Raw genomic sequence first — 12,283 nt, forward strand, 5'->3', positions numbered from 1 at the left:
GAGGTTATAAAAGCTCTCTGATCCGCACCCCCAAACCCCCTTCTTGCTCCTGGGCATGAAGCTCATGTGCCCAGTTTCACATTAGCAGTTGGCATTCTCCAGGTGGCCAAACCGTCAGGAGTTCACAAAACAAAAGCTGATGGACCGACTGGCCAGCGGGTCTGCATTCAGCTTAGGAGCCAGGCCACATACACATACATAAAGGACAGGGAATGCAAAGCGGCTGTTCTCAGTCAATGGATGTGTGAGGTGCCATTGAACATGATCATAAATAAAAGAGCCACGCAACATGCTTATGAACTTTCCATTGGGACAGTTCATGGGAGGAGTTACCACAGCTTCTGTCAGGGTGATTTCACAGCCGGAATCAGGGGAAGCAAGCCCGATGCCTTCTCCTCTGTGCTCTGAATCGGTGGAAACACCTTCCTTCAAAGACGGAGGCTGGGAAGACTCTCTTGTGGCTGCCCGTTGCGCAGTGATTAGGCATCCCACACCAGACACTTCCCCAGCATGCCTGGCTCTGTCATCTGAAGCGACCGAGGGTGTGGGAGACGTGGATAGGCCCATGGCCCGTGGCGGCTCTATCTGCACCTCTGTTGGTTTAGATAGTCTCTTGGTTTCACTCTCTCGGGGCTGCTCTTGGGCTGCTCTTTTTCGCTCATCAGAGACTGGGCCGCAAGTGCCACCTTGTTCAAACAGCTTAATTTTAGAAGCCACAGAGGTTTTTTCATACATCTCGCTGTCATGCCCCAGTGAGCCCTGCCAGCCAGTGGTGAGGGAGGGTGAAGCCAGCTCCACAGGTGCCTCCTCAGGCTCCTGAGATGCGACTTTCACCCCACCTGCAATTGACTTCAAAGGCCCAGACTCTGGCTTTTGTTTCCTGTTGGTAGGTTTCCCGCCTTCAGCTGTGGCAACAACAGGCCATGACAACTCCTTGTCCCCATGAGGTGATCCTCTTACAGGAGAGCCTGTAGGGAAGGCTTCAGTTTCTTCTCCTGAAGGAGGTTTATCCTGCGGTTGCTCGCCCGTGGCAGGGCCTTTGTCCTGGGGTAGCTCATCTGCCTTGAAGCTTATGTCCTGGGGAGGCTCACTGACCTTGGAGCCTGTGTCCCTGAGTGGCTCTCCCACGGCGGGGCCTGTATCCTGGGGCTGCTCACCCACGGCGGGGCCGGTGTCCTGGGGCTGCTCACCCACGGCGGGGCCGGTGTCCTGGGGCTGCTCACCCACGGCGGGGCCGGTGTCCTGGGGTGGCTCGCCGGCCTTGGGGCCTGTGTCCTGGGGCGGCTCACCCTCAGCAGGGCCTGTGTCCGGGAGCGGCTTGCCTGCGTTGGGGCCTGTGTCCTGGGGTGGCTCGCCTGCCTTGAGGCCTGTGTCCTGGGGCGGCTCGCTGGCCTTGGGGCCTGTGTCCTGGGGCGGCTCACCCTCAGCATGGCCTGTGTCCTGGGGCGGCTCGCCGGCCTTGGGGCCTGTGTCCCGGGGCGGCTCACCCTCAGCAGGGCCTGTGTCCGGGAGCGGCTTGCCTGCCTTGAGGCCTGTGTCCCAGGGTGGCTTGGCCTTGGCAGGCCCGGTGTCCTGGGGTGGCTCGCCAGCCTTGGGGCCTGTGTCCTGGGGCGGTTCGCTGGCCTTGGGGCCCGTGCTCTGGGGCAGCTCACCCTCGGCAGGCCCGGTGTCCTGGGGTGGCTCGCCTGCCTTGAGGCCTGTGTCCCGGGGCGGCTCACCAGCCTTGGGGCCTGTGTCCCGGGGCGGCTCACCCTTGGCAGGGCCTATGTCCTGGGGCAGCTCACCAGCCTTGGGGCCTGTGTCCCGGGGCAGCTCACCCTCAGCAGGGCCTGTGTCCCGGGGCAGCTCGCTTGCCTTGGGGCCTGCGTCCCGGGTTGGTTCGCCCGCTTTGGGGCCTGTGTCCTGGGGCGGCTCACCGGCCTTGGGGCCTGTGTCCTGGGGCGGCTCGCCCTCAGCAGGGCCTGTGTCCCAGGATGGCTCGCTCGCCTTGGGGCCTCCGTCCCGGGGTGGTTCGCCCGCTTTAGGGCCTGCGTCCCAGGGCAGCTTGACCTCAGCAGGGCCTGTGTCCTGGGGCGGCTCGCCCACGGTGGGCTGGCTTAGTTTCTCTTCCTCTGGACTGTCTGTCGTGCTGGGAGGATGCTGCCATGGGGGGCTAATGGGGGTTGGTTTAATCTCTATGGCTTCCATCTGAAGAATCATTTTTGACATTTCTCTTTCTCCCAGCTCAGTTGTTTCTCTTCCAGTTCCTGACACATTGGAAGTTGCTTCCCCTTTCCACATGTCCTGTTTTTCTGACCCTTTCAGGCCTTCTGCCAGGATGGAGCTTTGTGCTGCACTGTACCTCTTGCCCTGCTCTTGAGAGAGGTCAGTCTCTCCACCTTCCCTGGGGAGGGAACCAAGCTTTAATTCTGCCATCGGTTCTTGTGGGTCCTTGTCCCTCGATTCCTTTGCTGCAGAGCGTGACTCAGATTCAGTTCCACCTTTCGATTCACTGCCTATTGACCCAGCACACTCCTCTTCCTCTGGTGCATATGCCCCCTTCTCTGCAGTACAATGTCCTAGGGGGTGTGTCTTTTTGCTAAGCTCTAGAACCTTCTCAGCTTGGTCTGATTCTATAACTGATTCATCCAGCTCTGATTTTCCTTGACCACCTGCTGAGGAAGTGGGTTGGAACTTGTCCTTTCCCCTTATAGCTGTTGGGTCAGATGCTGGTTCAAGCTCAGGGCTCTTCCCTTTTTCATCGGAAAGGTCTGTTTTGCGCTCCAGGCCCTCTTTTTCAGCAGAACAAGGCTTTTCTTCCTCTTCCAGTCTGAGATAGATTTTACTGTCCTTTTTGTCTCCTGTAGCTCCTAAGTAAAAGATGCTCTCTGCAGCAGAAGACATTGTCTCGTCATCACTAGACTCCACATTAGCTTTAACACCCTCAGAGGCTGGGCTAGGTATTATGGACTCTTCCTTATCTGAAGCTGGTGAGACAGACCCAGGCTCTTGCACAATAGCCTTCCTTTCTTTCTTTGGAGGTTCTGGCCCAGAAGGCTCAGACCTTGGTCTTTCATCTGCTTGGGAATCTTCAGGTTGTTGATTTTGCTCAGCTTGGCCTTCCAAAGAGCCAGCTGGTTGCTCAAGTTCATTAGTTATCACCTCTTCTTTTCCCTCCTTGGGCTTCTGCTCTTTGCCATTCTCAGATGGCTGGCTTTCTGCCTCCAAAAGGGGGTCTTCTCTGATTTCGCTCTCAGACACTTCATCCTCCCACACAGACTCAAAATCCTCTGGACTAGCAATCATTTTGTCTCTTGCATGGGTATCCAGTGTCACACTTGCTGGTTCCTCTTGTGCTACTGCTTTTTTGGCTTTCCCTACTGCAATGTCCACTTTTGATAAGCTCACACTTATTTGCTCCTCTGAAGTACCTGTACGTACGTCTTCTTTCTTGGTTCCAATAGCTTTCTCTAGAGCAAGCTCTTCCAGCCTAGAAGTTTCTCTCTCTACAAATACCCAATGCTCTGAACCCTGTATTGCAATTTGAGCAAGAAGAGTTAGCATCAAACACACTTTACCTAAATAGCTGATCACTGTTTAGTTAAGTAACAGAAGGCTGTATTGACTAAACCATTATTACTCATGCAACAACTGTTTCAGATGTGTGTATAAAGGAGCTGGCAAGTAACCAACTGATAGCAAGTATTGAAATCTAAGGGCCTGATCATGTGTAATTGGTGCTGAAGTCAATGGAAGAGAGGGTGCTTAGCTTTTCGAATGCTTGGGACCAAATTCTACTCTCAGCTACAGCTGATCAATTTTTTCCCCACAAAATTTGCAATTTCACTGGGGGGGAAATGGGTCTAACTTATCCACTAATATATTAGTGAAACTATCACCATGTTTTTCGAACAGTTGTAGAACAGAACTGGTTGAAAGATGCTGAAATTCTAAATTTCAGCATTTTTTACTGATATTTTGAATGAAAAACAGGATGAAATTTTCTAGAATTTCATGAAAATTTGGCCCTATTTTTCAAGCAGCTGACCTACACCCACACACTCTGACTGCAACGAAGCCATGTCATATTGACACGGGGGGTAAGCAAGGAGAGACTCTGACCCATACTCTATCAGCATTCTACAGCTCAGACTGGTTCCAAAGCCTATCAAAGCTTCGTAGAATCTCACAGGAGATTTTCAAAGAATTAGGTACAGTTGTTTATGTATAGAGAGAATGCTTTTAACAATCCTAGAAATCTCTGATTTTCCTCTCAACCCCTGACTTTTGCCACAGCTGTTTGCTAGAAAGCATCACATCTGTTCAAGAGCGTTTGTGTCTCTGCTAATTCATCTGTCTATAGGGCCCCTTCTCCTTTGAGATAGAGCCAACCACCCAGTTAGCACAGGTCTGCGACCCCGAGTCAGTTCTTAAATTGGTGGTCCCGTGATATCACCACTTCCTAGACATCCTTGACACCCGTGGAGAGTTTGGCATTGGCACACCAAGTCACATGGGCATGGACTGCAGTTAGATCTTCCCCCTAATTTCCCAGATCTCCAGACAAACCTGATCAGAGGCAACAATTTATCTGAGTTTCCAGCAATTCAGAATGGGGCCCAACACAAAATACAATCTAGAAAAACAAGGATTCAGGTCACAACAGCTGTTATAGCCACAAACACTGCAGTAAGGACCGAGAAAAGCAGTACAACAAGCTACAGTATACTGCAAAAAGGCAGCATCCTGCAGCAGGAACGTGGATCTAGGCTGCAGAGATCTGTTGCTACACAGTGGAGTGGGCTGCCAGATCATGATTCATTATTAATATCATTAGTATACAGGCACCACGTTTGACACTTTTCATGTCACAGGACAGCTAAAAACTTTACAAGCTGTATTGACACTGCATTGCTGGAGTTCAGCCATTGCTGAGGTGGAAGGTGGGAAATCATAGGATCATAGAATTATAGGACGGGAAGTAGGGTGATTTTTGGAGTGTTTCCTTACATAGGCACCTATTACCCCCCAACCCCCCTGTCCCGATTTTTCACACTTGCTGTCTGGTCACCCTAACTGGAAGGGACCTTGAGAGGCCATCTAGTCCAGTGCCCTGCACTCATGGCAGGACTAAGTATTATCTAGACCATCCCTGACAGGTGTTTGTCTAACCTGCTCTTAAAAATAACCCACTGGAATGCAACAGCAAAAGGATGGGAATTTTCTTCAACAGGAAAGTCAAGCTAACTGTCTACTCCAACGTCACGGGATTTGTACCATTCACACAGAGCAGCCAGGACTTCAGGGTGTGTTTATTTAAAGCTCTCACTTGGTATGTAGTCTCTAATGACACTAGAATACTGCTTTGCTGAGCACGTCAGAACAGAGATTGGATTGAGTTGCAACTGAATCAAAACTGCAGCATCTTCATGCAGCAACTGGTTTGCTATGGCTCAGTGTAGTATGCTGCAGGGAGCCCGTGCTGGGATATGGATTGCACTGCAGTATATTCCCAGCACAGTGTAGTTTGGGGCCAAGATGGCATACCCTAGTGTGGCCTGCTGTAGAAGACAGTGTCTCCTGAAGCTGATTTTCTGCAGCGCAAAACTGCAAATTTCAGCATCAAAGGATTTGCAGTTGGCTGCACTGCTCCTCTTCCAATAGAGAAAAGAGTGAGTTGGAAAGAGACCTGAACTAAAATGAGCAGAAACTACTGTATCCACCAAGGGCCTGGGTACTGGTGGGCACTGATGGGGGTGGGAGAGTTAGCACTGTGTGTTCGTGTTGAACTGTGTACAACTTAGTCACGTTGTGTCATTCAGAGCAGAAGGTGGAAACTTAAGTCCCAAATACTAACTGCAGAGAGAGTGAAAGAGATAGAGTGGAAGAAAAAGAGAAGAAAACTGGCAAAGGGAAGAGAAAACAAAAAAGGGGAGAGAAAAAAAAGGCAGGAGAAAGGAAGAAAGCGCTGCCAGGGGAGCGAGGGAGGGGAGAGAGAGGACTGTTAAAATCAGGGATAATTGAAATGACCAGTGAAAACCCTCATCCAATATCCCAACTCTCTCCCCGAACCTATAAATATAAATGGCAGGACCCCTCTCCCCCCCAAAAAGGCCATGGCGATTTGGGCATTTCTCCCCTTTTATTTGCAACAATTGGGGCAGTTACACCCCTAGTGAGTTGCCCCCAGAAGTGGGGAATGGTTTGTGCACTAGCACTCTCCCTCGGGTGTTCTGTCAGAGGAGGCCAGCTTTAAACAGTGGCCGGCCCTTGCTGGGAGAACTGCCTACCTGGAGGATGCCCTGACTCAGCGAGTCCCCTGGGCACACCCTCCTCTGCCCTGGCTGGTGTTGGGACTTTCAGGAAGCAACTCCTGCAGGCAGTCCAAGGCAGAGAAGTCAGGCTCCATTGGACCACGTAGCAGGAGGCAGCTGGGGCCAGACATGGACTAGCTAGAAGGTCACTCAACTGGCTCATTATGAGAGAAGCGCATGATGTTAGAGGAGACACCAGTAGCCAGAGGAGAGACAACTAGAGCTGGCAAGTACAAAGTGGCTTTAACAAGGGATCTTCTTTCACTGGCAGGTTCTGCCACTCTTGGCATGAGTGGCAGAAGGATTTTGAAGCTGTGCTTTGATCACCATGAATTCCTCAATGAAGACAGATCTGGCCAGAAAGGAGGTAAAACAACCACCCCAGAGGAGAGCCATGGGTCCCATGAGCCAACCTGTGTGAAGACCATCAATGGCTCTTCTCTGGCTACAGATAAGGTTGTCAGGTACCTCTGTGGCCCCCTTGTGTGGTGACTGGGAGGGTGGCATGAGAAGTGGAGGGATCTGGTCAGACCAGGTTGCACAACCTCACCAACTCAGTGCACAAAAGGACCTGCTTGTTCTTTTCCCCTCAGTCCTCTCAAGTGGTCTGCCATCTGCCTAGGCCCAACTGGACTGAGAGGAAAAAAACTAGGTTGATGGAATCTCTAGAAAAGTGAGGGCAGAACAAGTGGCTCATTCTCATTCCTGAAACAACCCGTGGTGTTGCTCTGCTGACCCACTGGCATCCCCATTTAGCTGGAGATGGAGCCTTGCCAGTCAGACCATGTTTAGTTGCCTGGCTATTGCCTCAGACCCCAGCACCACAGAGGAAGTGGCATCTGGGCCCCGAAGTGTTCCTTACAAACAGCATGAACCCCAAGAATCACATCCTGTAAAAGGGGACTGGGGGGGGCGGAATTGTGGGAGGAAGAGAATCTAGTTTCAACTGGCCTTAAAAATGAAGGCTCCAAATGATTTACCTGCATACAAGGTGGACTTGGACATTTGACTCCATGGAGGGAAGGAGAGGGGGGCAGTATGCAGTGCCATGGGTGGGGGGTAAGCAGGAGCCTCCATCCATTTCTTAAACACACTCCAAACTAAAGAACTCGGTGTTACCCATTAAGAGCCCAGGTTGCACAAGGACAAAGCTACAGCAGCCATACATCAAACCCTCAACTCACAGCCATAAACACTTGGAATTAAATAGAAAACAAAACCTGAAATCAATCCAGCTCTGCACTGGAGTGTTTTGAATCACCAAATGCCTCCAACCATCAGAGGGAAAGATGACAGTGCTAAATGCACTCTGTGCTTCTGTGGCCCCCCCACTTGTGTTGGGTTTTTTATTTTTTTCAAAATAAACTCTATGACGAAGGTTTTTTGTCCAAGCTCCATTTCCATCCTAGGAGTGTACAGAGCTAGCAAGAGCAGACACATTTAATAAAAAATCCTCCTACAACATTGGGATGCAGAGGGACACACCACAGATGGGGGGAAGCTGCTGTGCAGCCTGTATCATACCGATCCTACCAGCCTCTCCTGGGGTGATCAGACCATTTCACTGCAAGCCCGCTTGAACGATAACGATTTGGGGCCTGATTCCCCATGGTGCGACTCCTCTGTTATGCTGGTAATGCCGCTGAAATCAAAGGTGCCAAACTGGAGTAAGGCAGTGGCGGATCAGGTCCTTTTGCTAATAAAAGCCACTGGCCCACTGCGTTCCAACAGCTATCTATTAGCTAGCTATTGTTTGAACAGCCACCAAACCCAGACGTGAGGCCCATGTTTTCAAAGGACTGTGCTTGCCTCTCTGCCAGTGCATCCTTTTGGCAGATGCAAGCCCTTGCACTTGCACTTGCATGGACTGAGCTACCTGCTTTGCACAAATTCAGCATGTACAGTTAGCAGCGTCTTTGGAAGGCATTGCCCCTGTCGTTTACTGGACAGCTATTGCCAGGATTTTAAGGAGCTGTTTCCGGTGGGCAGTTGTGATGAGTCCTATACACAGACCTCTGCCTTGGTGTGCTGTTCTGAGTGAGCAGGGGTGGGGGAAACTCTTGGCTTAAAGGCTCTTGCTGGATACAGACACAATTATGTACACATTTGGGGAGCAGGGTGGGGGAAAATCCAGAGCATTGTTTGGATAATCAGATGCAGAACTAACTGGAGTGAGGCATCCGACGGTCCAATCAAAGAGCCCCAGAAACTCAGCCCTTTTCCTCTCCAAAACAGGCCTGTTTAATTGCAGCATCTTCCGTCCTGTCCTTCTGGGCACCTCTGCAACTGCACTTTGTTACATCAGACTGCTTTAGGCTCGGTCCTCACTATGGCTTGAACTGCGCTAGAAACAATCTGATTTAGAAAGAGCTGGCAAGCACTGGGCTCCTAACATATTCTTCCAACACAGTTGTCCACAGAGGATAGGACGTTTTACCAGCCATGCTGGCCCACGAGGGGGCTAACCTAGGTGCACTTTCTCAGCAGGGCAATTGGTAACCACGTTGTGGGTGGATGCAAAGCAGGCTGCAACTGTGTTAGGTTGAGGTAGGGTTTGGAAACAATCCCCAAAGCAGTTACAAGCTTCCAGGTCTGCCAGGAGATAACTGAGTTGAGGGATAGCGTCCCAAGGCTCACCATTGCACAACCATATCTTAACAGGGTGCAAAGACCCCATACGCCCCTCTCTCTCTCCTGGCTCCAAACTCTGACAGCCTCACAGCTTGCCCCCTCATCCAGGTAGGTTAATCAGAACATGTCTCTCAGCTCCCCTTGGGACCTGTCTAGGTGGCAGAAATCACCATGTTTAAGCATGGCTCTGCCCCAACCTAGAATCTGATTCACTCTCCCCTGTGTGGACAGAGCAAACATCACATTAGGGGAACCATGTTGTAGCCTAGTTTTCTTCCACCTAGTGGAAAATTACACGGTAATATTCCCCTCACGCACTACCCCTCCTCACCATAGCTCTAGGTGGTATGATGGAAGAAGTGCTCAGTGTTTCTCTCACCAACACTGCAGCCAAGCAAGTATTCTCTAAGATAAGGTAAAGAGGCTGCCAGGTCGCTATTGATTACTAACCCTGCTCCAGAGATCAGTGCAGGACTTGTCTATACCTCCACACATACCCTTAGCACTGGGTTACGATGGGAGAACCAGCTCAGAATAGCAGCTCGTTAGCAGCTGACTGGCTGCCCATGCCTGGCTGGTGCATTGGCAGGAAATCTTCCCAGGGGCCCTGAGGTGGATTACACAAGGGGCTACAAACAGAGACAGCCTGGCAATGGCTGTCCAGTAAACAAACAGAGACAAAGAGGGGTGGGGGAAAGAGAGAGAAATGGAAAGGCTGATGATAACCTCAGGAGAAGAGGCAAGGCTTTTCTGGGTGAAAGACTCCATGGATAAGGCAGCTCCGTGCTCGGCTGATAACTCCTCTAGGGAATCCTCTTCAATCCTCTGTTTCAGCAAGGGAAGCCCGAGCACCCACAGCCAGAGGAGTGGGGAGGGGGGAGAAGAGAGAGAGAGAGAGAGAACGAGAACGAATGAATAAATGAACGAATGAATGAATGGATGAGGGTCATGAATTTTCCAGCTGGGGCTTCAGGCTTTATTCATTTGTTTAAAAAAAATCTCATCCCCGCCTACCGGCAGTGACTGCAGACCTGCTGAGCTGTGCACTCCTTCCTGCTGACCTCAGCTCCCCGCGGCCTGCCCGCCAGCCTGAGCCCGGCACAGAGCAATCTAGCCCAGCACCCACCGGGCAGTGTCAAGGCTAAGCACTAGAGGGGCTGATCTGCAGGTAGCTACTCTCCCACCAGTGACAAGCACCTTCACCCAGAACCCTCTCCCTGACAGGTACAATGGACCAGGGTGCCTGCCCCTCTGAGGGCCAGAAGCCTGAGGCTAGGCAGCACTCCTCCGATCCAGCTGAGAAGGGAATGGGGTTTCCCTTAAAGAGCTGCAGGAAGCTGCTGGGAGAGGGGGGCTGTAGGAGAAGCCAGGCTTCTGTGGTACCCCCCAAGGAATGGAGATATCAGGTAGAAGCTGTGGGTAGAAGGCCCCACTTGGAAGTTTTGCTTTCTGTTAGTGGTGGTTTGGAGGCAAGGCCTAACGACTGGGTATGGCTGATAGTTCCCTAGGCTGGCAAGGTTGCCAGCTTATTGCCCCCTTCCTCTCAGCCACCCTCATTGCTGAGCCACCCCCACTAGGTGAAAAAACCTGCCCCCACACGCCCCAGTGACAGGATCAGCCAGAGATCAGCACTCGGTACAAGGAGCCCACATCAGAGAGATCTCAGGCCATAAAACCTCCTTAGCCTGGGCAACTGCAGTATGAGGCTTGCCCAGGCTACTTGCTCAGAGAAAGCCTTCCTCGTCTCCAGGTCAAAGGGCTGGGGACCATTATGGCTATGAGCAGCACTGATACAGCTCCACAGGTGTGCATGGCCCTGTACAGACAAAGCACAAATCTGGCAGCCAATCCAAGATAAAGCTGGCCCTGCAGCTGGGGCAGGGAGGGGGACAGAGAGAGGGCCTTGTCATTTAGATGCTGCTCAGGTCTTCTGTCCTCAGCCAGGAATTGAGGGAGTCAATGCTCAAAGCTAACGGCAGGTGGCGCCCTTTACCAGCAAAGCCCAGGCGCCTGCTGCGGCTTTTCACCCCTGTCTTAGTTGAAACAGTCAGTCTCCTGCTCCCAAACCACCTCAAGCTGCTTCTCCACAGGTGAATGTCCAAGCCATTGTCTAGCAGAGCACAATGCTCACTGATTTCACCTGCCCTTCCTCATCTCTGGGTCACAGCCCCAGTGGGGGTTAGCTCAACATGCCGCGGTATCTGCTGCCCCGTTCCCCTAACGTCGCAAGGGGCTGTGTACAAGATCCCAGCACTGCCGAGCCATCTGCCAAGCTACCCTGCAGACAGAACGGAGCATCAACTGGCAAGCAGAGCGCCTGTGAGGCCTACCACACCCTACTCCCAGCACTTCTGGAGCAGTGAGGACTGGGAACCCTCAACATCAGCCAGAAGCAGCCAGCCTCTCCCCCGCCTACCTCAGTGAGCCCAGAGCCCAGTGGACCCACTTCTCAGCTCCATGTCACGCATGGAGGACATATGCAGCATCTAGCACAGAGCTGTGTGCTGGCACCAGAGACAGCTCAGCCAGCATTATGGGCTCTCTTCCCTCCATACTGCATGCACGGGGAGATCGGCCAGGGAGAGTCCTCAGGCTTGACTCCTCAGTAGGCAACCCCGAAGCAAGCAGAGAAGCCATCATGATAGGAAGGAAGAGGCAAGACACCCAATGATAGGAGCACTGGCTCCAGCCACGGGGTGGGCTACACAACCTGCTCCCCTGGCTAGAGCAATGGAGCCATGTTGGCCAATCCCTGCATGCGATGGAGGTTGGGCTTAGTCCTCACTCAGATCCCTGGGCATGGCACTTCCTGTGGTGCCTGGGGGTAAGCAGTGCCAAAGGCTAGGGAAGAGGTCCAATCCGGAGGCTAACCCCAGGCAGCTGCCATATGCACACCCTTTACTCAGATTCCACTGAACTCTTTCCTGGGTAGCACAGAGCACAGGAACCCCGGGGCACCTCCCACCAAACCACAGACACAAATCAACAGAAAAACCCCTTCACAAGACAGGACAGAACGAACCTCACTGGCCTTCTCCGGGGTCCCCTTTGGCGTCTCATCCTCATTCTTGGGTGAGGAAGAGGCTGGTGATGAAGGCAGCCTCCTGTCCCGGTCCCTGTGAACCAGCTTGCTGTTGGGCTCCTTCAGCGTCCTCTTCAGCTCATTGATGCTGGCCTGGTGCTTTAGCAAAACGTCTTCTGGTTTGTCTAAAAACTTTGGGAGGGAGATGGGAGGGTAACTAGCAAGGCAGAGATCGGATCGCTGCGGGGAAGGGAGGGCCTGCTTCATGCTGAGGCTGAATTTGGGATCTCAAGAACCGAATGTGCCAGGAATCACCCCGCAGACCAGGACAGCTCCA

General features: G+C 52.3%; 1 protein-coding gene across 14 annotated transcripts in view; it reads right to left on the minus strand.

The window, feature by feature from the left end:
* The window catches only part of EPB41L1 (erythrocyte membrane protein band 4.1 like 1), a 150,984-nt gene that overhangs the window by 16,998 nt on the left and 121,703 nt on the right, over positions 1 to 12,283 (minus strand). For 6 of the 14 annotated variants that reach the window (XM_039498012.1, XM_039498015.1, XM_039498017.1 and 3 more), the window contains 3 exons: positions 11,947 to 12,138; positions 9,651 to 9,749; positions 334 to 3,510 (listed from right to left, as the gene is read on the minus strand). In XM_039498012.1, coding sequence (XP_039353946.1) covers positions 334 to 3,510; positions 9,651 to 9,749; positions 11,947 to 12,138 — 3,468 coding nt within the window. The remainder of the gene's footprint in view (positions 1 to 333; positions 3,511 to 9,650; positions 9,750 to 11,946; positions 12,139 to 12,283) is intronic. The other 8 variants (XM_039498020.1, XM_039498022.1, XM_039498021.1 and 5 more) reach the window with 2 other exon arrangements.

This window comes from Mauremys reevesii, linkage group 13 (assembly GCF_016161935.1).
Source record: "Mauremys reevesii isolate NIE-2019 linkage group 13, ASM1616193v1, whole genome shotgun sequence".
Lineage (NCBI taxonomy): Eukaryota > Metazoa > Chordata > Testudines > Geoemydidae > Mauremys > Mauremys reevesii.